The 24,277-nt window shown below is 31.0% G+C and overlaps 2 protein-coding genes across 6 annotated transcripts; one reads left to right on the top strand and one right to left on the bottom strand.

Moving 5' to 3' along the window:
* Positions 1 to 1,780: 1,780 nt before the first annotated feature.
* On the bottom strand, positions 1,781 to 3,555 carry LOC107962186 (uncharacterized). 2 transcript variants are annotated; one of them, XM_016898484.2, is made up of 3 exons: positions 3,180 to 3,555; positions 2,199 to 2,715; positions 1,781 to 2,106 (listed from the first exon to the last, which is right to left on the bottom strand). In XM_016898484.2, the coding sequence occupies exons 2-3, from the start codon at positions 2,667 to 2,669 to the stop codon at positions 2,092 to 2,094; spliced, it is 486 nt and encodes a 161-aa protein (XP_016753973.1). In that variant the 5' UTR covers positions 2,670 to 2,715; positions 3,180 to 3,555; the 3' UTR covers positions 1,781 to 2,091. The 2 variants fall into 2 exon arrangements, with proteins under 2 accessions (XP_016753973.1, XP_016753974.1); XM_016898485.2 differs by having other exon boundaries at positions 2,199 to 2,756; positions 3,180 to 3,519.
* A 1,995-nt stretch (positions 3,556 to 5,550) lies between these two features.
* On the top strand, positions 5,551 to 10,378 carry LOC107963155 (adrenodoxin-like protein 1, mitochondrial). Of its 4 annotated transcripts, XM_041115930.1 has the most exons (9): positions 5,552 to 5,771; positions 5,976 to 6,056; positions 6,296 to 6,363; positions 7,223 to 7,337; positions 8,013 to 8,119; positions 8,251 to 8,300; positions 8,410 to 8,492; positions 8,613 to 8,705; positions 9,855 to 10,378. In XM_041115930.1, exons 5-9 carry the CDS (start codon positions 8,074 to 8,076, stop codon positions 9,943 to 9,945), a joined length of 363 nt encoding a protein of 120 aa, XP_040971864.1. In that variant the 5' UTR covers positions 5,552 to 5,771; positions 5,976 to 6,056; positions 6,296 to 6,363; positions 7,223 to 7,337; positions 8,013 to 8,073; the 3' UTR covers positions 9,946 to 10,378. The 4 variants fall into 4 exon arrangements, with proteins under 4 accessions (XP_040971866.1, XP_040971864.1, XP_040971865.1 ...); XM_041115932.1 differs by having other exon boundaries at positions 5,551 to 6,056; positions 7,996 to 8,119; XM_041115931.1 differs by lacking the exon at positions 5,976 to 6,056.
* Positions 10,379 to 24,277: the final 13,899 nt, after the last annotated feature.

The raw sequence follows: 24,277 nt of genomic DNA, 5'->3' as shown, positions 1-24,277 counted from the left end.
AATATAAATTGTGACAATTGATAATTTTATTGTCATTCTTTTTACTTTGTATCCACATATAAGTACTATTATGTCATTTATTACTGGAAATGTCCAAATCAATAATAAGCCTATAATGCTACTAACTCAACAATATATATAATTTCCAAACAATTATATGCAATATTCGCTTCAAGAAATATGCCAAAATCTTCAAATGTCCAAATTGACTTTAATGATTAAAAGTGACTATAAAATTTATTATATTTATTGCAGACATTTACTTTAAGGAATGTGCAAAAAACAATTCAAACCATAATGTAAGCATATATCATATTGCTTACCAATAAGATCATATAGATTTCATCCGCTTCAAGGAATGATTAATTAGTATAAATCATTGATCATTCTATTTTAAGAAGGAACATTTAACAACATTTTGAATTATCCATCTTTTATCAATTTGCCAATGATGACAATAGGTTCCATTTTCATAATTGTTATGTATTGCTACATTCACTTCGGGGAATGAAGCAGAACCAACGAAACAAATAACTCGTTATTTTGTTTAGCCATAAGAAGGCATAAAATCAATTAAAAAAACTTTTAAAATCCTTTGTACAAGAGCTTTGGATCATCAATTAACTAGAAAGAAATAGTCAAGTCATGCACGGAGTTTATTGTAAATCAAATGTATGGATAAAATTTACATCCAAAATATCAAACCTGATATAATACTAATGTTAGCAAAAATTTCATAAATCATTATAGACATACATGAAATTTACCTCAAAATCATACACTGCATGTTCACTAAAACTTTTCCATTTATAAGTGTTCATATCATTTCTCTCTTTAATTAAAAAATCAAATAATATAAAGCGTATGAATTACCTTTAATAGCTCTAAAAAAGTAACAAGTTTCTCAAGGTTGTATAGTAGGAAAAATATAAGGTATTTACAAAATCAAACCATACGAGTTTTTTTATGCTTTTTACCAAACAACCATTGATTAATACAAATGAGGTCCAATAAAAACTTTGCATCTTCTCATCAAAGATCTTGAAAATCATGGAGGATATTAATGAACTCTATAGAAGAGTTATTTATCGAAATAATATTTTTATCGGTCTATTAACAACAAGTAGATCAACGCAAAGGAAATTAATAATTTGTCAAGAAAAGTTAGTACAAGAAACTGTAAATGCAATTTTTGATTTTGGAATTTAAGCTTTTAAAGTTTTTTTAATAAAATATTTTAAGCAACTAAATAAAAATAACTTAAAAAGATTTAAATAGATCAGATAAGTTTAAAGCAATTTTTTATAATTGTAATTATTAAAAATTTATAAATGTTATTTATATAATAACAATATTATAAAATACAAGAGCAACTAATGGATTAGAGAGGATAAAATTAACTGGTAAACATGATAACTATTCTATTTATTGCAGTGAAATAAAAGAAACACAAATTGTAAGCATCTTTTCCATTGAGCATTGGGGTGGCAATCTTTTGGATCATGTGCAGTTTTAGGATTCATTATAAAATATGAATAAATAAATAATCATATGAGCTTATAATACCAGATTGTATAAGTGTAATAACTTGGCAGAAATGGGACAGCTCAATGCTAAGATCTGGTTGGGGCATACTATCCAATCCCCACATGATATTTCAATGTTTTATATTAAAAATCACTTGCATTGCATTGCACCCCAACATTATTCATGCAACCAAATTTTACCATAGCATGTGCTTCCTCCACCAAAGGTTCCAAACATTCAATTTTGCCAGAAATTAAACCCACAACATCATTTTAGAATCCAACATTTGGAGACAAAACAGTGAATACATACAACCACAATACTGCCTGCTAAAGTCATAGAAGCATCTACCCATCTCGGCATCGACGGAAGTATCTCATTACTGACCAAACGTAAGATAACAGTCACATTCCGATACGGACAGAGAGGTTACATTCCCCCCTCTTAGACACCTGAACAATTTTCTTCCTAAAACTTTAGTATTGTTCATCAATTAACAAAAGAGAAAAAAAAAATTGCTTACAAAGTGAAATTGCTTCAACCCCAAAAGTCCATGACCAGTATTTAATGAATCTCCAGCTGCAAATCAGAACAAACTATGTAACTTGTCACTTAAGCATGTGGAATAGCAAAGCAGAGTAAATGCTTTAGCTTAAACTCAAATGAAAGACCTGTTCAGAAACTGAGCTGCCAACTGGGTGATTGTTTGGGTGGTTCTCTATGCACTTGAGGAGATACTTGAAGGTCTCGATCTCACAAGGGAGCGTAAGTCCACCGTTGTGATCGTACCCGAATTCCTCCTCAGCCTTCTCCAGCAGAATAGTGAAGACAGGATGGCTGAGGTAGCTTGTCGGGATGATAAACCTTCGAAGCTCTGGTCCGACGTAAACTGCTAAATATCCCTTAGGGACATCGGGCGGCGGTTCGGAACCGTGGCAACTGTCCTCATCAGAATCAAAAGACATAATGTTTTTGAGCCTTTGGTTGATTGGTGGGCAGAAAACTCCATGGTTTTCTTCTGAATGTGGGGTATCCGTACTCGGCATCGTACATAACGTGATGGTTTGCCACTTCTGAAGGATTTCTTTTAGTCTAACAATCTGCCGGATCCCGGTCGACTTGCTACCACCTTGATCATCCATGATTGAATCTTCTGTGTAGTAGTGCGATGAAATCCAAGATTGGGATCTTCCATTACATGTCCATGATTAAACCAATGAATCAAATACCTTTAGAACAAACAAGATGAACAATTCAAACACACTATTGTTTCCTTCAACTAGATCAAAGAAATAGAATTCCATCCACTTCCATAATGTGAAAGTAAGCTAAGAAATAACATAATCAAGAGCATAACAAAGAATGGAAGTAAAAGACTTTTTAGGTTTTGTTTTAAGCCTGCACCTGCACTCAGATAACAAAATTTTGTTTATATAACCACAAGCTTCGTTTTAACATTGAGATCTGCAAAATTAAAGCTAGCCAAATTTGTAGATTGAAACCTTAAAACATTGTCAGCAATGATACATCAACACAAAATGGTCTCTTTCAGCTAAATTAGTTTTTCTTTTCCCTGTTAGATCAACATACCCCAAGTTTTATTACTCGGAAAAAAAAATCTGAAAATTGAACCAAAAAGGAAATTTTCTTACCTGAATGCAAATATGGTGGGAGTTAGCAGAGAACCCGAAGAAGAAAAGCCATTTGAAAGGAGTATGGAAAGTGATTCAAAAGGAAAAAAAAAAAAGAAAAAGAAAACAACAAAAAAGACAAAAATAATCGTTAGAGAAATCAGAGTTGGTAGTTCTTCTTGTTCTGGTTTTAAACTATTTCCAAGCGTTTTGCTGTTTCATTGACTGTCGTATCAACATTTGCTTTGGGTAAGGTGACTGTCGGAGGATGGTGTTTTTTGTTTTTTTGGTTCTTCTATCTCTTTCTTTTAGCTGCTACTTGCATCGGTTTCCATTTCCATAGATTTTAAAGCTCTATTCTCTTATTAATTTAATTAATTAAATACCTTACATTATTTTTATTTTTTTATAAAGTTTGATTAATATACATGATAATTTTGAGAAAAAATTATTTAAAAAAAAAGTAAATTCTGATAATTGTAAATCGAGTGATAAGAAGTTCCTTATCCTTTTAATTAAAATTTAAAATTTAAATTTATTTTTTATACAATATTAAAAGTAAAGATAAGGTGATAGAATTTTAACACTTTTCAAATAATTATTTAATAAAAATTTTAACCACAGGTCAATATAAATGAAGACTTGAGTTTCAATTTTATAGATAAGAAAATAGTTATTGAGAATTTTACCCTCATTGAGGTATCTGTATAAATTAATTTCGAATTTAATGAAGATTTAATAAAATGATAAAATTAGATTTATTTTCTAAATAAGTCTGATTTTTTACTTATTTGGATTTAATAATTTTTAAATCATTCAAATATGGCGAGGATATTTAAGGATAATTTTAAAAAAAGATAGAGTAATGTATAGTTACTTGTAATTTTTATCTTATAATAATAATAATAATAATAAGTGATATTTTTAAAAAACTATTATTTGTGTGGTGGAGTGAGGAGGAGATCGATGGGAAAGAAAAAAAATGAAAACGTACTTGAATAGATCAACTCAACTTTAGATGACGTGTCACCGTAATTGGACCACACATCGCTTTCGATTCTTTGCTTTTCTAACTTTGTGTGCACGTGCAGCCCCCTATTTTATTTTATTTTTTAATTTTAAGTATAATAATTTTTTTACCTTTTAACTTATAAAAATTTTATTTTAGTCCTCAATTTAATTTTTTTATCTTTTTTAGTCTTAAAATTTATATTTTTTATCAAATAGCTCTAAAACAGATAAAAAATTAATTTTACTGACGTGAAATACAAGTAAATTACCACATAAATGACACAAAAGAATTTAATTAATTTTAAAATTTTAAAAAATATATATTAAAAATAATATTTTAAATAATTTTAATGATTTTTAATTTTAAAAATATTTTTATATAATTTTTAAATTTTTAAAAAATTAATTAAATATTGATATGTCGTCTATGTGTATTTCACGTCAGCAAAGTTAAATAATGTTAATTTTTCATTCATTTTAATATAATTTGACAAAAAAACACAAGTTTATAAGTAAAAGAAGCTTAAAAATTAAATAAAAGGTTAAAATAATTTTTTTATAAAATTAAAGGGCCAATAAATAATTATACCTTTATTTATTTTAGAATAAGCGACATCAACAATCATTTTCCTTTAGAAAACAACTTTACTTACACCGTCCAAGTATATATATATATATATATATATATATATTATTTATAAACTATAATATGCTTATTTTAAAATAGCCAAATCATCTTTCCGTTACAAAATTTATACTATTAATTGATTAATTATTTTATAATTTTTATGATTAGATAAAAAAAATAGAAAAAAAAATTAGCATAGATATGTGGCCTGAGATGTAGTTTACGTTTAATTATGATGTCTAAGGTGATGTATGATATATAAGAAAATAGAGTGATGTATAACTTAATAATTAAGTATTACTAAATTTAAATTATAATTTTTTTGACATATTGTTTAAAATTAAATAGTGAATGTAATTCGATTGTTTGATAAATATAAATTTTAAGTTATAAAAAATATTCTACATTTATCCTTAACTTTTAAATATTCCATTTTGTTTTAAACCAAATCAAAATTTAATAAAAATTAAAATAAATTATAAATAGCTATTATCTACTTATCTTTTTCACAGAAAAATTCTATTCAGTTATTTTTATTTTGTATTATCAAATATGTAAGAAATAAATCATTGAAAATATTATATTTCAATTGATTTAACTTTTTCAAAATAAGTATTAATTAAGAAGTTAGAACATGGTAAGCACGAGGGGATGTAGCTCAAATGGTAGAGCGCTAGCCTTGCATGAGAGAGGTACAGCGTTCGATCCCCCGCATCTCCACTGCAATAACATTTTATTTTCCTTTTCCTAGTGTCAAAGTTCCTTCAAACGGCGTCGTTCAATCTCTCATCTTCTACCCGGTAGTCTCTACGGCGCATATTATTCTAAAGAAACTTGTTCATCTAACCTCAGCCAACTGCCCTCGCCGGCGGCCACCATTTGCCTTCAAAACTAGTCAGAGTTTTCGTCTTAACGCGCATTAGAGATCACTGTCCCAGACCAAGTTCCAATTTCCTCTTCTCTCGTTACAAAAGGTCGCTTACTCACTTTTTTCGTTATGTCTTCTTTTCTGGAGATTTAAGTACTTGTCTATATCAATATGCAGCAGCTTAGATGAATACCCAGTTGAACTTTATTGATTAATTCGCTCTACATGCAAGTCCATTTAGACTTTGATGTGTTTGTTAAAGTTTGAAAAATTTTAGCTCTAAAGCCTTCCCCCCCTCCTCCTTAAATAGGGCCTGCTTTTCTATTTCGAGTTATGTTAATTTCTAGGCTTTGTAGAGTTGGATTTCGGGTTGCCAAGGAGCTATCAAGAGGTATACTTTTCTTTTCAATTTGACTTCATTTCTTATGGTTTGAATTTTAGTTTTATTATTTGCTATTGGCAATATTAATATTTAGAGATATTTCTAAATAAAAATGTGATACCCTTTTAGTTACTAAGTTGACAACTTGTTTTGATGATTGTGGTATAGTTTTTAGGCTCCTACAAATGCATGGTTTGTATGAAACTATCTTTTTGAGCAAGATATACACATTGCATTTTTTTTGACAGGTGGATATGCATATATGTCTAGATCAAGATATAAACAAAGGCATTGCAGTCATTACCAGTGGTCTACGGTTAGTGATGATTATTTTCTTATATTTCAATAAAAAATATATATATATATTTGGTAGTTGTTGACAATTGGCCAAGTTATCCTGCCGGTTATGACATGCTTGACCTGTAGGGAATATTGGACTGTGGAGTGTAAATGATGGAAAACATAGCAGTTTATCAGGATTAAAGTGGAAGTTTTAGTTGTGAACTCTAATGAGATTAGCTTCTTTCATGGTTAGCTAGTTATGATATCAGGAGAAGAAATGTGTTAACTATGCTAGTGAATGAGCAAATGATTTTGCTTTAGATAGTCTTGAACATATTCGTTGTTAACATAATGAAATTATTGTAGTTTTTGATGAGCTTATGATGACTTAGTGTAGATCAGTTTTCTTATGAAAGAACGGTCTCTTGTCTTGTCTACAGAAAGGAAATAGTATGGCATTGATTTTATTTTCTAAGGAGATGGAATGATTTGATTAACGTTGGTCATTGTGGCATTATTGGATTTGTCAAAGGGATAGCAAAATAGACTAATAGAGCTTAATCTTGGATGACAGTTACATTAGAAAATATGATTGAACTCAGACAAACATTTGATGAGATCTGGATACTAATAAGCTGGAGGTAACGATAGTTGCCAGGCTATTTAGAAAATAATTTCTGAAACATTGAAGTATGACACATCTATGGTTGGTATTAGTATAAATATTGAAGAACGGCATACATATGATTGATATTATGCTTTCAGATTTGGATAAGAAAGGATTTCAATTATAACTATTTATCTTGAAAAAAATAAAAGATTTCGTGTTCAGCAAATTATTAGGGAAATTTTCCCATCATCTTTTTCTTGTTTATTCAATTCTTTTTGGACAGCTTGAATTACTGCCAGAAACTAGAGCCTTTCAAGGTTCCATATTTCAAAAGCATCATGGTTTTTCTACCTTAGCTTCCGACGGTGCTTCTGCAGGAGCGATGAAGAGAAAGGAACGTAAGTTCTTTTTAAATAAAAATGTAACAACATGGTGTCTATGACCGTGGGATGAAGTAATGGATCTTTTATTTAGTGCTAATCTTCTTAGATTGGTGAATTGCCTATTTAGATTATATAAACTCGCTGATTCCTTTTTGTTTTTTAGAATGGACACAAACATTAAAGAAGAAATACACAAACCTAATTTTGATTTACAACTTGTCATTTTAAGCTATTCTATATTGATACTACTTAGGAAAAGCATTTCTTTGTCAGGACGAAATATTGTTTGACATATTTGGCATGCTTCAAAGCAAACTTGAACTTTAGAGGTCAATTAATGCCTTAGCAAAGATTTTAGGTTGTATAGCATCCTGAACTCCGGAACCCATTAATAGGACTTGCATCTATGTATGCATGAGCCTTCAATTAGTTGTGGATTTTGTTGGTGTGCTTTTCTGGTCTACTGTCCATCTCTGCATGAAGTGGCTCTTCCACTTTTTTAGTTGGTGGGAGATTTAGATTGCATCTTATGTCATTCACCAACTTTGAAAGCGGACTTTGAGTGCCCCCCCCCCCCCCCCACATTTACTCTTTATACACTTAATGGATCCGTATGCACTGCATCTAAAATTGATTTTTTTTTTTTAAATTTGGTTGTTTTTTTTCACGGTAGATTGTCTTATTTGGCAGGATATCTGTCACATTTGTTTCAAAGGATGGAGAAGAAATTCCCATTCAAGTGCCTATTGGAATGTCCATGCTGGAAGCAGCTCATGAAAATGTTATAGAACTTGAAGGCAAGGATCATGATCCGTAATTGAACCCATGATTTTCTAGCTTTCCTTTGGAGCTAACTCTTCTTGGAGTAATCCGTTTACCGAACCCTTTCATTGCTAATAATTAATGTCTGTTTGTACTGACGTTTCAGGAGCATGTGAGGGTTCACTTGCTTGTTCAACATGCCATGTCAGAGTGATGGTATGCTATTGGCATTATATTTACCAAACATGTTGTTAATTGGTTTATGTTAGTACATACTAATGTTATTTCAACCTGATTATCCTCTAACTATTGACTCCTTTGTTAGGACATGGAGTACTATAATAAATTGGAAGATCCAGTTGATGAGGAGAATGACATGTTGGACCTGGCCTTTGGGCTTACCGAAACGTGATTGAGTTCTTCATAATCTGCCGGAGTGTTATCTTTTTTTTTTTGTGTGTGTGTGTGCGTGCATGCGAAATTTAATCTAAATAGATTGCCATTTGCCATGTTCTTGAATGATCTCAGGTCTCGTTTGGGATGTCAAATAGTTGCAAGTCCTGAACTTGATGGAATTTGTTTAGCAATCCCTGCTGCCTCCCGAAACTTTTCTGTTGACGGGTATGTTCCAAAACCACATTAGACATGATCAATATCAATAAAACACCTAACTCAATTTAAATGAGCACAGAGGATCCAATTATCCAGTTTTGTAGCTTCAGCAATCCTATTTGAATCGGGGAGCATATATTATTCTCGAATGACTGCTTTTTCTATTGATTATTGCTTATTGAATTCCCAATAATCCTTGTGTGACATTGATTCTATATATCAAATGATGTCAAAGCTCCCATGACCACACTGTGTTCTGCACCTTTTTATATATAGACCAGGGAACTCAATTAATGTCAGTTATGATAGGATGAACACAATATGCTGACTGTTGAATCATAATTTAAGTGTGGATCACCTTCTTAAACACATGACCTTCATGATGGTCAAGAATTTAGTGAAACCGAGTGTGAAAACACGTCACTTGGATCTGATGCATCAAAAAGTAGTATCAGTCAAATTTAAAATAGTAACTTTAACATGTCGGATTCAAGTGTACATGTATAATATGATCATTGTGTTTTAAATAAGCTCAACATCATAGTTAAGGTGACATTTAAGGCCTAAACTAACGATTAGATTGAGAGATGGACTTGGTTGATTTAATATTGGTACTTTGAAAGTTCAATTAGAAATCTGAGGATGGTTTGAACTTGAAATAATTATATGAAGATGTTTAATGGGGCAAGTTTTGTGTTGTCGTTTGTGTGGTAACCTACACGAAATTGGATCCTTCGTTGAAGGAATGCAAGTTAATCGACACTAAGGCTTAGTTTGGATGGGCGGTGTGTTTACCTCCGGTGAGGTTAAAAACAACGGTGGCGGTGAGATTAGTTACTGTAGCGGTGAGATTAGAAACGGCGGTGGAATGTGTGTTTGGATTCAAACGCAGCTACAGCGGTGAGGTGAAAATGAAAAATGACTATTAAGGACATCATATTAGAATTCATATATAATAGAAGTTTTTAAATTATTTTACTTATATAAAATTATTAAAATATGTGAATTTATAAATTCATTTAATAAAATATTAAAATGTATCTTTTAATATTTTATTATAAATATTTTAATGAATTATATAATCAATTTAAATTATTAATTAGATAAAATGATAATAATTTTTAATTATATAATCAATTTAAATTATATAATCAACAGGCCAGGATACTCTCCTTCCTTCCAGTGCCTCTTCTTATCGGAAACAGCACCGGCGATAGCAGATGGAACAATGAAGGAGTTTGGGGGATGAGGCTTGGACTTGGGCATGGGTTCTGGGCGTAGCAGAGGAGAGCAGAGAAGAAGAGAAGGAAAAGGTCATTTTTGTCTGCTAAAAATACCCACTGCCCCACTGGAGCAAATTGCTGCTGAAACCTCCAGCCAATTTTCAGCATATCAGCGTGGTTGGAATGCATTTTGACTGAACTGAAATGCTGAACCAAACAGCATAGCAGTGAGATTGGCAGCAGTTATCTCCCCCAGCTGCACCTCACTGGCAATAAAAGCTGAACCAAAGGAGGCCTAAATCAGTTGAGAAATAGTTTAAAACTACTACTTTTCATAAAGTAATAAATATTATTTTGATATTATTTTGTGTGTTTTTATCAGTATATATTTTATATATAATCTATAAAAATAAATGTAAATTAACGCATGAGAGTTGAACACAAGCTGTCTTGTTCCTATTTTAAAGTCTTAATTTTATGAGTTTAAATAAACTCTTATTTATTTTTAAGGTAAATTACACCAAGAGTCACTCAACTTTGAGGTAGTTAACAAAACAGTCACATAGATTTCATTCAGTCACTTAACTTTCGAAAAATAACAAAACAATCATTTTTACCGTTTTTCGTTATAGATGTAAGGTAAAATGACATGGCAGATGACGGCTCCAGCTGGGTGGTTCTTTAGTATTAATTTTATTAATCCCCACATGCAAGCCAGGCCACATTCTTCTCCGCCTCTTCTTTTTCAAATAACACCAGAAAATGAAACGAAGTTGAAAAACCCAGAACAGAAAAACAAAGAAATCCTTTTTATTACTTTTTTGGAGAGATTTCTTTATTTGTTTTCTCAAATTATGGGATCTGTTACAATGGACCCTGCCGTTTTGGATAATATAATATGTCGTTTCTTGGAGTTTAAGCAGGAAAGGACAAGGGGCAAGCAAATGCAGCTGATGGACGGTGAGATCCGTCAGCTTTGCACTTTTGCAAGGGAAATATATTAGCTTTTTAATTCATATTTTCTTTTTTGGATTTTCCATTTGAAAAATGGTGGAAATTCATGTTTTGGTTCTTTGGGTATTTTAGTTTTAGGATTTGGGTGTTCCTAATTTTGACTGGTTAAGGGAAAAGTTGAAAACTTCGAAGAAATGTTATTAAGGGAAAAGTTGAATGCATTTGAAGGAATTAAGGAAATGTGTACGTGTTCCTGAATGGTTATGTAAGTGCTTAGGAGCTGCATTGAGATAATACTTGATTTCTTATTTAAATTGCATTAACTGAAAATTATTTACTTTTTGATGTTGTTCTTGGTATGATTTGTTTCTTAGCCTGCTTGCTAATTGATGTAAAATGGAAGTAGGGGATTAATTGTAGTTTAATCTTTAAAATAACTGCAAATGAGGTTAAGTACGTTTTTTCTTAGCTATTAGTCAACTCTGCCATGAACATAATCTGAATTAATTTGAACACAATTTTTTTTTCTTTCTGCAAATTTGTGTCAAGCCTAGGCTATAAAAGCCTTCCCGAGGCTCGGCCTGTTTTCTAAACGGGTTTTATGTTTTTGTTTAAACCTTCTCACTTTTCGAGCAGGCCTTCGAGCCAGGTCGAGTTACTCGACCCATGAATAGGTCTGAATGTTTTAATTAAATACTCAAATTATCAATAAAATTATGTTTTAGTCTAATTGTTAATTTAAACATTAAATATTAGTTTAGATATAATATGAAACATATTTGAAACTTGTAGATCAAATTGTAAGATATAAAAACTTGAATTTAAAGTGTTGGAAAAGGTAAAACTATTCATATATATATTTTTACAATTTAATCTATGTAAGGATTAGATTAAGAAGATTAAAATAACTTAAATTAAAAAAGGAGTCATTTTAATTTATTTATTTATCTTGGAAATAATGCTATTATTTGATGGGTGAAAATTGAGAAGAATTTTCTATAGTTACGAGAAGCACCTGCAGATTAAAAACCTAGCCGCCTATGGCCCAATTGACGAGGTTGCGAGTAACTTTATGCGTTCGAGGAGTTGATATGTTTATTTTACTATTAGCAATTTTTTTTGAGAGAATTATAATGAAAACAATATACGTGCCATGCAGCTGATTATTCTAACTTGGATTAAAAAAAATCTGTGCAGGGCTGACTGGGAGAGTGACAAAGGAAGAAATACAAGAGGTAATCAAACGCTAGTTATTTATTTTTATGGGATTATATTTTACATTATACATCATTTCTTATTTGTATTTGTATTTTTTTATTAGATGTAATAGTTATATACCTAAAAATACAACTTTTCAGAGTTTTCAAGTTTTAGAATTAATTTGATGAAAATTCATAATTAGCTAATATTATTAGACATTAACTTTCATCAACAACCCTAAAATAATAAAAAAATTATATTTTTTACATTGTATTAAATTTAAAATTAAACAAATTCATAATTAACTTTTTAATACTAAAATATATAATTTTTGTCAAATATAAATACCAGATTCGATTAAAAAATAACACATTTTGACTACCAAATGAACTTGAATAAGTTAATAATTAAGAAGAAAAAGGGAACAACTGGATGGTACCATTGCACTGTTGTTAATGGCACATCCTTATTATTTGAACTCCCAAATAAAAATGTTTTATGGATTGATGTCCTGTAGTATATAATCTTAGTCGTTCTAATACAAAATCGAACTATAAATTGAAGTTTGGCTCAATTATCCATCTCAGCGTCATTAAACTTTGTTGGATCATTTTGTTTGATTTTAATGTTTTTAAACACAGCTTATAATGCTTAGTGCTTCAGTCAACAAGCTATCCAAGTTGAAAGAACAAGCAGAAGAATATTCCTCACTAATCATGGTTCATGGAAGTGCTGGATCCCGAGAATTTTGGGTACATTGAGGTAAATTATATATCACATATTTTAGCCCACAAATTGTGGGTATAATGTATGCCATGTTGCAAATAAAATTGGACCTCATTTTGGGTCCATTTTAGTTATGGCAGTTGGAAACTCTACTCCTACAAAGAGATACTTATATGAACTACAGCAAGTGTTGGGTGGAGTCAGAACGTAAGTTCTGTTAGACTCAAAATCATAAATTAAGATATGATATAAAACTTAAGAAATTATAAATTAGGATCTATCATGTTAAATTCTCAAGAACAAACAAGAATAAAACTAGATACAGAAGTATACCTGAATCCATGAATTCCTTAAAGTTTTTTCGGATCTTGGGGATTTGATTTTTCAAATTAGCACACAAGAAATTCAGAGAATATTTGCTCTTTCTTTCCTAAGGATGGGGTATTAGAAAATATATCTTGTATGTAATTTGGAGACCATAACCCTAATATTTATAACTTTGGCATATTAGCCCTAATTCCTGATTAGCCCATCATAGAATTTGATTAGAACTTAATTTACTAGAGTATCTACACATATTTGACCCATACTTTATTTAATAATTAAAGCCCAATAAAACTTTAACCAAATTAGATCACTTTTAATTTGGTCTAACCTATCATGATAGTAAATAATAAAATGTAATTACCCTTATTATATATGTGATGTTCATATTTTCCAACAATCTCCCACTTGGACTACACATATATATACTAATTACTTTATAATTACATGTCATTATATAACCTTATGAGCTCAAAAATTTTCCTAAACCTTATGAGCTCAAAAATTTTCCTATCATATCCAAAGGTATTCCTGACAATCTCGTCCATTAATTATACTAACATAGAACCAAAGCGACTTTCATTACATATATCATAATTAAATCCATCCCTGATCACGTATATTAACACAAACAAATGACATAGATCAATTATAAATGTCTAGCATGGAAATTACATACAATATGATCTAAACATGTCTATTTCCAACTAGTCCTCTTTAAACTTAAGTGAGGTCAATATCAAAATAACAAACAGAGTGAATAAATTGAATACTTCATTTCTGGTCAGAAAATAACCAAATACATAAATGTCTGAAAACAAACATAAAGTAAATAAAATATAAACTCCCACTAAATCATGATATCCTCTAATAGTGTAACACCTATGTGAGCAATGTGCTCATGAAAGACCTTGGGTGGTAAACATTTTCTGAGCAGATCCGCTATCATGGAGTTTGTCCCAATGTGTTGTATGGATATTTGACCATTTTGCACTCTTTTTTTTCACAACTAGGAACTTTATGTCAATATGTTTTGAATTAGATGAACTCCTATTGTTATTGGAATACAATATTGTTGAATTATTATCATACAATAATTTGATTGGTCTTTCTACATTCTCCCTAATGTGCAGCCTAGTGACAAATTTCCGCAACCATATTCCATGGTTTGATGCCTTATAGTAAACTACAAACTCTGCTGCCATAGTGGATGAAGCTACAAGTGTCTGTTTAACACTTTTTCAGGATATGGCTCCTCTAACTAATAGGTAAATATAGCCTAATGTAGATTTCCTACTATCTTGGCACCTAGAAAAATCAAAATCAGAATACCCTACGACCTCCAAAAGATCTGATCTTTTATAAGTAAGCATGTAATTTTTTGTTCTTTGAAGATACTCATAACCCTTTTAGCTGCTATCCAATGGTCTATACCAAGGTTGGTTAAATATCTGCCTAACATCCTAACAATGACGCAATATCTGGACACGTACATACTTGAGCATACATTAAACTTTCAATAGTTGATGCATAGGGAATCTTTTGTATTTCCTGAATTTTAAGGTTACTTTTAGGGCATTGAGTAAGACTAAATTTGTCTCATTTAGCGACAGGGGTGTTACCTGGTCTACAACTTTGCATGTCAAACCTTTTAAGTACTTTATCGATATAGCTCTTTTGTGATAATCCAAGAATACCCCGAGATCATTCTTGATGTATCTGGATTCCTAAAATAAAATAGGCATCCCTAAGATCTTTCATCTCAAAATACTTAGATAAAAGCATCTTGGTTCCGTGCAATAAACCTATTTAATTAGCGACAAGCAAATGTCATCGACATATAGAATCAGAAATATGTACTTACTCCCATTGAATTTGTGATACACACAATCATCAACAATATTCATCTCAAAAATGAATGAAATAATTACTTGATGAAACTTGTGGTACCATTGATGGGAAGCTTGTTTGAGTCCATAGATCGATTTTGTCAATTTGCAAATCATATTCTTTAAGTCTTTCGACTCAAAAGTTTTCTTGTTGCACTATATAAATTATTTCTTTAATGTCGCCATTAAGAAACATAGTATCAACATCCATCTAATGTAACTCAAGATCAAAATGAGCAATAAACGCCATGATTATCCTAAAGGATTCTTTCGATAAAATTGGAGAGAAAGTCTCTGTGAAATCAATGCCTTCTTCTTGAGTATATCCATTAGCTACAAGACACGTCTTATACCTCTTCACATTACCATTTGCCTCCCTCTTGGTTTTAAATATCCATTTCTAACTAATTGGTTTTGTACCTTTAGGTAATGGGACAAGTTCCCAAACTTTATTGTCTTGCATAGACTTATACTCATCTTTTATGGCATAAATCCACTTTTGAGAATTAGAACTTTTCATGGCCTAATGAAAGTTGATTGAATCATCTTCCATCATTCCATTATCATCCTCATGTTCTTGGAGAAATACAACATAATCATCTAGAATAGCATTTCTCATTTCTATTGTGGACCTCCTTAATGACACTTTTGCATGAAGTTGTTGAGTTTATTCTTCTGGAATAATTACCTCATCTTGAATAAGGAGTTGTTCAACATTGTCTTGTTGAGGTTCTGGATTCACTTCTTGATCAATAATAGGTATGAGAACTTGAACATCATTAAAAGTGATAGTAAGAATTGAGTTTGAATCCAATTCCTCCTCAAAAGCAATGTTTCTAACCTTATTTCTCCCCCCAAACTCAACATCATCAAGAAATGTTGTAGTTTCCGTCTAAAAAATATTCCTTATTATGGGATCATAAAACTTATAGCCCCTAGATCACTCAGAATAACTAATAAAATAGCTACTCACTATTTTGGAGTCCAATTTCTTTTCATGTGGACTATAAGGCCTTGCCTCAGTTGGACATCCCCAAATGTGAAAGTGCTTTAAACCAGGCTTTTGACCTGTCCAAAACTCATAATGTGTTTTTGCAATTGCTTTATTGGGCACTCTATTCAGAATGTAACCTGTTGTTTTTAATGCTTTTCCCCAAAGGGACTCAGGTAAGGTAGAATGGGTAATTATGCTCCTTACCATATCCTTAAGAGTCTTGTTTCGTCTTTCAGCTACACCATTCATACTAGGTGGCGCTGGCATGGTATACTGTAGGACAATACCGCATTCTTTTAGGAATTTTGCAAATGGTCTTGGATATTGTTCACCTGAGTTATCATATCTACTGTAGTACTCACCACTACGATTAGATTTAACATTTTTAATCCTTTTGTTGAGTTGATTCTCAACCTCAACTTTATAAGCTTTGAGCACATCTAGAGACTAAGATTTCTCATGGATAAGATATAGGTACCCATAACGTGAATAATCATCTATGAATATTATGAAATATTGTTGATCATTCCAGGATGTTGTAGGGCATGACCCACAAATATCAGTATGAATAAATTCTAAGACGTCTGAAGATCTGTTGGCACCCAATCTCTTGGTTTTGGTTTGTTTTCCCTTAATGCAATAGATACAAACATCAAAGTGTATGAAGTTAAGGGACTCTAAAATACCATTAGATGTAATAGCCCAGTTTAGACCCTATTCAGAACAGTGGTTTTGAGACCACAAATTTGAGTCAGAAAAATATTTTAATATTATTTTTGGTGTCTACAGCATGTTAATTTATATGTGTGAAATTTTCATGATTTAATTTTATCGTTTGAATGTTCGATTTAATAAAAGGATTTAATCGTATAAAATGTAAAATTGGCTAGCTATTTGTTAAAGTGTTAAGTTGCTATGTTCTTTATAATGTGGGGTCCTTATGTTGATAGTTAACCATTGGAAATATACATGGACGGTAATAGGCTTATATTAATAGGTTTTATCATTATATTAATAAGGTTAAATTTGTAAATGTTTAATATTATGTAACAAAAAAATAAACAAAACAAATGGCCATGCATTTTCATTCATCTTTGGCCGAAAGTTCAAAGGAAAAATAAATAAAAGAGAAAGTTAGGTTCAGCCCATGTGTTCTTCAATTTAGGTATGTGTTTAGCTCGGTTTTTGATAATTTTTACGTTTTTGAGATCGTTGCTTCGAATACTAGCTAGCCCGTGCTTGAATTTTTTAATTTGATGATGTATTCATGAATTGCCATTGATGATAGCTTGTGGTTTTTGTTGTTTGATGATGGAAAATAAAAATATGTTGTTAGATTAATATGTTTAATTAAGTGATTTTTTGTAAAAATGTCTATATAGGATTAAATTATAAATTTTGTAAATTGATGGGTCAAAATGTGAAATAAATGAAAGAAATGTGCTTCTATGAACCTTAGTAAAATTCAGCTATACTAGATTTTAATGAAATTATGTGTATTTTGTGTTTTGTGAAATAGGGACTAAATTATAAAAAATGGACTAAATTATGAAAAATGTGAAATGTTAGGGGTTAAAGTGAAAATTTCCCTTTTATGTGTTTTTGGGTGAATTTGAGTACATATGTGATTAAATAAGTCTAATTTATACTAATTTAGATCAAGAAAAGAGGAAAATGGATTTGGATTGGAGGAAATCAAAAGTTGTTGAATAGTCGCTCCGGTTCGTTCATCTCTGTCCGAGGTAAGTTCATAAGTAAATAAATGTCGTTAAATTTGAATGTATATATTTTATAAGTGTCGAATTGAATTATTACAAATATATGTATATATGTCGAATTGAATTAAGCATGGGAGCATTACATACGAGCTTGAATTGATCGAATTACGACGTCCGAAAGCCCCGTACGAACCTTAAGAATAGTTAGAATACATATGTCATGACATAGGATTCTGATATGTGATTTCGTGTAAGACTACGTCTGGGACGTAGGCATCGATTTGTAATTTATGTGTAGTGGTATCGATGTTGATTACATGTAAGACCACGTCTGGGATGTTGGCATTGTATGAGCTTTTCGAGTTATCCGAGTATCCTTATCGGTTTCGAATGGCTCAACGGGCAATATTGAGTTAAGATTAAATGTGAAAACAAGCTAAATGGTTCAAGTACGTGTGAAGTTAAATAAATATGAAATTAAGGTAGGTTTAGTCATTGAAATGATGAAATAAACCATGCATGATATAAAAAATGACTTATATGTACATGTGATTGTTCATATTCGGCCGAGTGATAATATAGTGCTAATGTTCATGTGTTGATATATAAATTTGCAAGTATGATAAATGTATATGTGGTTAAGGCTTGCATGATTTGGCCTACTTTAATTGAATTATGTATGTCCTTGAAATGATTTAATTGCTTATGACTTACTAAGCTATTTAAGCTTACTGTGTGTTGGTTCGTTCATTGTTTTATAGATTTTGGAAGCTAGTTACGAGTTCAGGGATCGTCAAGGATCTATCGTTGTTTTGGTATTTTAAAAGCTTGAATTATGAACTTATGGCATATATAGGCTAGCATATGTTTTGGTTGGTTTTGAAATTGTAAATATAAAGCCATGCGAAAATGGCTAGAAATGATGCTTATGATTATGTAGTTTTGATCATGATATATGTTCATGTGGGGAATAAGGTTTCATGGTACTTGTATGTGATGTGTTTGATATATGAATAAGTTTGGAAATTGTTTATAATGTGCTTGTGTATTCGGTTATGTGATGAAAATATATGTGATGATTATAATCAACTTTGTGATTCGGCAATGATGGTTTAAATTATTTAGTCAAGTGTTTAGCAAAATGTTAATTGAATTTGTTGTATTGGTCATGTGTAGACTAGGTTAGGCTTTAATAATCTGATTAAAGAATGTGGTTATTTTGAGTCGATTTGAAATAGTATGTCGGTATTGGTGATTTGGTTAGAAATGATGAATAATGTGTATAAGCATATTCAGCTAAGGTATTGGACTCATATTGTTAAGTATGTGATATGGTATTTGGCATGTAAAATGGGTGTACTTTTAGTTGTTATTTTTGCTCAAGAGGGTTTAAATTAATGTTGACATATGCGCATAGTTTTGTGATGGGTGAAGAGGTATATTTGGTCTTGTTATAAAGATTGTTTATGTGTAAAATATATGTGTTTACTATGCAGTTAAAATAGTTTAATTTAGGTTATTGTGCTAGCTGAATAGTTCATAAGGTGAATAAATAGATATATGTGGTTTGGCTTGATTATTGAATTTGTAAATTGAGTATACTTTGATTTTGTAGTATGTGTTTTAAAATGGTTTATATTACTTAGTTAAAATGAGTACATGACTTTGATGTTTAAAAATTTTATGCTTGATCATTTGGGAGGTTGTTTATGCCGAATGTGTTTTGGTTTATATGCCATGTGGTATCGCATATTAAGTATAATAAGTGCATGTATTGGAATAAAGCGTTTGATAGTTAGTTATTGAAATGTTTGTTTTGATATATGCACGATATATGTTATATAATAATTTAGACTTAAATAATATTTTTAATAAGTGATTGATGTGAATATTGTAGTATTATGATTAGAAATTTGAATTGGATAAGTGCATTGATATTGTTAATTTACGAAGCATGAAATGTAATGAATGCCTGTTTGAGCTGTGTTTTGTTCGGTAATGCCTCATAACCTTAATCTGGCAATGGATATGGGTTAGGGGTGTTACATTAGACACAAGACGTTCAACTCTAACTTTTGATATATGAACTAAGCGCTTATGCCATAATGATGCTGAATTTTCCTTATTTAATTTGTCTTTAATACCACGTGATTCCACATGCAAGGTTTCATTATAGGATGCAACTGTTTCTAGCAAATAAATGTTGTCATAAGTATTTAAATAACCAGTTACAACAATATTCGAATTTAAAGACAAACTAAATTGATTGTTTCTAAATGAACAATAATATCCAAATTTGTCCAATGAATAAACATAAACTAAATTCCGTCTAAATGACGGTACAATAAAAATGTCTTTTAAATCTAAATAAAAATCTGTTCATAATAACAACATAAAATGCCCAATCGCTTCCACTTCTACCGATTTTCCATCACCCACGAAGATGTGTCTTTCACCATCACTTGGCTTTCGGTATCTTAGGCAATCCTGCATAAAAACACTTATGTGAGTAGTAGCACCAGAATCTATCCACCAAGTGTTTTAGGTACTGAAGCTAAATTAACCGAAAAAAAGACCAAATTAAGAATTATACCTTTCTTTGCACGCCAAGCATGATATTTGGTACAATCTTTCTCCATGTGTTCAGACTTGTTACAAAAGAAACAACTCTCTGTTACTTGTTGTTATTTCTTTTAAGCTAGACCCTTAGCAACTTCATTCTGATATTTTCTTTTCTTGCCCTTGTCTTTAGGGGATTTGGCCAAATGAGTATTTTCAGACTTATCACGCTCCAACCTTTCTTCCTCTTACACACAATGAGAAATGAGCTCATTTAGTGTCCATTTCTCCTTTTGACAGTTATAACTAAATTTAAATTGATTAAATTGTGCAGAAAGTGATACCAAAACCATAAGAACAAGCAATTCCTCAGAGAACTCGAACTTAAGTGCCTTAAGTATTGAAGCAATATGGAACGTTTCTATAATGTACTCTCTTACGTTTCCTTGACCCTTATACTTCATACGTATCAAAGAAGTCAAAAGTGATGTCATCTCAACCTTGTCGTTTTTAGCAAAACGTTTCTCAATTTCATCAAGGAAACCCTTGGCCTAAGTAATCTCTTCAGACTCTGTGCCCCTAAAGGCTTCTGGAGTGTTGTGCCTCATGATTATTAGACTAATGGAATTTGAATTATCTCACCTCTCGGAACCTCTCTTAACATTAGGGGTGCTTTCTACAGTGAGAGGTGCAGGTTGTTCTTCCCTTAATGCAATGTCTACGTCCATACAACCAAGCACTATAAGTAAGTATCTTTTCCATTCCTTAAAATTAGTCCCATTAAGCGTGGGTATAGAATTTATATTAGTAGATATTATGGCAGCAGAAGATGAACTAGCTGAATATAGAACCAAAAAAAAAAACAACCTCACATCAATATTCATAAGTAAACAATAAATTCAAGATAATGGTTAATCCCACCTCAAGATACCAAATACAACATTAATATCAAGTTTTTGGACAATAATATTAACAATAAGTGATACTTTTGTTGTAACAATCAAACATTGACAATAAATCATGTCAAACAATTAATTAATCTTTGGACTAACTTATTGTTCACATAAAATATCTTATAATTGTCACACATTTATCACCATAGATGTTGAAATTTTACCAATTATTAACTTACCTTTGGGTTAATCAATAAACACACGAATCACAAAAATATATATTCATCTTAATATTTTAAGTAAACTAATCTATGCAAAAGAGGTCACTTTTGGCGACATTTTGTTTCAACTAATCTATTTAAAATATTAGACATCCTTAATTAAAACCCAAAGCCAAAATTTGAATTTATTTGTTTCAAAATATTTCTTTTAATTTCATCTTTCAATCAAATTAAAAGATAATCATATATATTTATATAATTTTCCAAAACAACATACATTAAACCAATCAAAACATGTATATATATTTATATATATAAACGAAACATAAGAAACATAAATATATGAATCAATTTCTATACTGTGAACTTCTTTTCCATTTTTTTTATTAACTAAATGTCATATAGGTTTTTTTTAATAGAAATTGAAACACTTGTAAATCAAAATTGAAACAAATGACCAACGAAGAATGAATTTCAAATAAAAATCTTGGATTTAACATGATCATTTGCTGAAGTAATATTATACAAATATTTCAAACTCTGTAATTAAATTCATCAATTCTGTAATGCGCCAAATCTTCCCGGGCCCAACAACCAAAAACCAAAATAAAAAAAAAAAACCAAATATTCCAGTCCAAGTCCATTTACACACCAAAAAGGCACAAATTAGCCCAATTACAACCCAAGCACTAGCCCAGAAATACAAGGCCCAAATAGCCCAAAATAAAAACACCAACAGAAACCTTAGGGTTTACCTTGCGCCGCAACAAGCCTCCAGCAGCCTCCAGCGCCTCCGTACACTGTACACCGTACACCGTACGCCGTACACCTCCACGCCAAGCGCCAGCACACGCCCGTACCCCGTACCTGCAAACAAACGAGGAAAACACAGCAGCAACAAAAAACAAAGAAAGAAAAAGTGTATTTTTTTATTTTATTTTGAAATTTAGCTATAAAGCCTATTAGTTTCGATTGTAAAGGGGTTCCTTTTTAGGCAATATACGCACATTGAAAAAAGCAACCAAAAAATCAAAGAGGTGATTATTCGGCTTTGGCTCTTTTTTCTTGATTGTTTTTCCCTTCTTTTCTTATTTTCTTGGTTTCATACACTGTTATTTCGAGCATAAAAAGGGTAAAAAGAAGCAAGGGGTTTACCTATACTACCGAACCGTCGAAATCCTCATCTCCTCCGCTTTAATCGAAGTTGGGACGGGGTTTGAGGTCTGAAATCGGGGGTCCTTAAGGCAAGGACCCAAACGGGGTTAGTGAGCAGGCAGATCTCCCTCTGTCGATCACCGTTCGGGGTGATCAAATGGCGGCTAGGGCCTCTTGAGACTCGAACAAAGGAGTAGGATTTAGGGTTTGGTAAAGAAGAGGAAAGGGATAGTGGTTCAGCCGAATGGGGTGTTCGGTTAGGGGTTTTAAGGGACTAAAAACGGCACCGTTTAGACCAATCATAATAGTCTTAAATGACACCGTTAGACACCAACCCGATGACCCGGCCCATGTTCGGACGAGATCCGTGCGTTTGGCCTTGGAGGGTTAATTGTGCATTAAGTCCTCCACATTTGCATAAGCATTCAATCGCACCTTATCTGTTTAGTTTCATTTTTCTAAATTAGCTCGTTAATTTGGGCGCTTTTGCATTCTAGCCCGCATCTCAACGCAGTGTTTTGGGATCGGGGAAATTATCAGTTTTGGTCCCTGTGGATTCGCGCATGTTGTGCATGAGTCCTTATTTTAATATTAGTAGTTCGTTTATTTATAAATTATCTCTATTACTTTACATTCATTTTAATTTAGTTTTCTATCAACACCATGCAATGTTTTTCTTGATAATTTGTTTCTTTAACCTTTTTATTATGTTGAAATAATAGTAATAATTTTACTTTGTTTTAAAAAATTGTTATTTTAAAATCTTCATATAATGATATGTTAATATTATGTATGGTATTTTATTGGAACATTTGTATATATTTGTACATATATAGTATTTTAGTTGAGCTTTTTTATTTGAGCAGCTTGCCATTTTAAAATTCATTTAATATTCTTATAAGTGTTAATCTATTTTAACAATTTTGCTTTGTTTTTATTTGTGTAGTTATTTTGAAATTCTTTTCCTTATATTATCTACACATTTTGTATAACGTCACATTTAAATGTTTTCGTGTATATGTGTGCATATATTATTTTAATAGAGTTTTTTTAATACTTCTTGTTTTAGGATTCATCTAATGTTTTTATATATATGTAAAATTATTCAAGAACTTCATTTTTGTACTTAAAATTGTTGCTTCTTTATATTAGGTTATTCTAATATTTATTTAGTATCTCTTTAAAATGTTTTTTGAGTATAATGGTATGTACATAAGATAGACTAGTTAATTTTATATGCATTATTAATTTCATACTATTCCTACGAATAATCGTTCTTAAACCTATTTATATGCGCATGTTTTATGAATCTGTTATATACATTACGTCTTATCATGTGCTTTATTATTCTTTCATATTTTATATATATATTATTCAAAATATTGTGTATATTGTTAATTTTTAAATGAATTTGTGTTTAAAATATTTTGCATATTATTCAATTCAAATGTTTTATGGTATAATATTTATTTCAATAATTATATTCCTAGTTCTTCATGTAAATTAATCCACTCATATAGTATGTATATTATGTATTCATTAATTCGTTATTATTATAAAATGGTCTTATACCACATCGTTTGCTAATTTCCACTTCATTTTGTATATGTTTTGTGGATCGTTTTATATTATGACATATTATCGTTGCATATTATTTATTCATTTTATTGTTATATCAATTGCTCTCCATCCATGTTTAGAAGTTTGATTACATTTGTCTTAGAT

Source organism: Gossypium hirsutum, chromosome A06 (genome assembly GCF_007990345.1).
Source record: "Gossypium hirsutum isolate 1008001.06 chromosome A06, Gossypium_hirsutum_v2.1, whole genome shotgun sequence".
NCBI lineage: Eukaryota > Viridiplantae > Streptophyta > Magnoliopsida > Malvales > Malvaceae > Gossypium > Gossypium hirsutum.
Note: the sequence above shows the minus strand (reverse complement) of the source record. Positions and strands in the feature narration are given on the sequence as shown.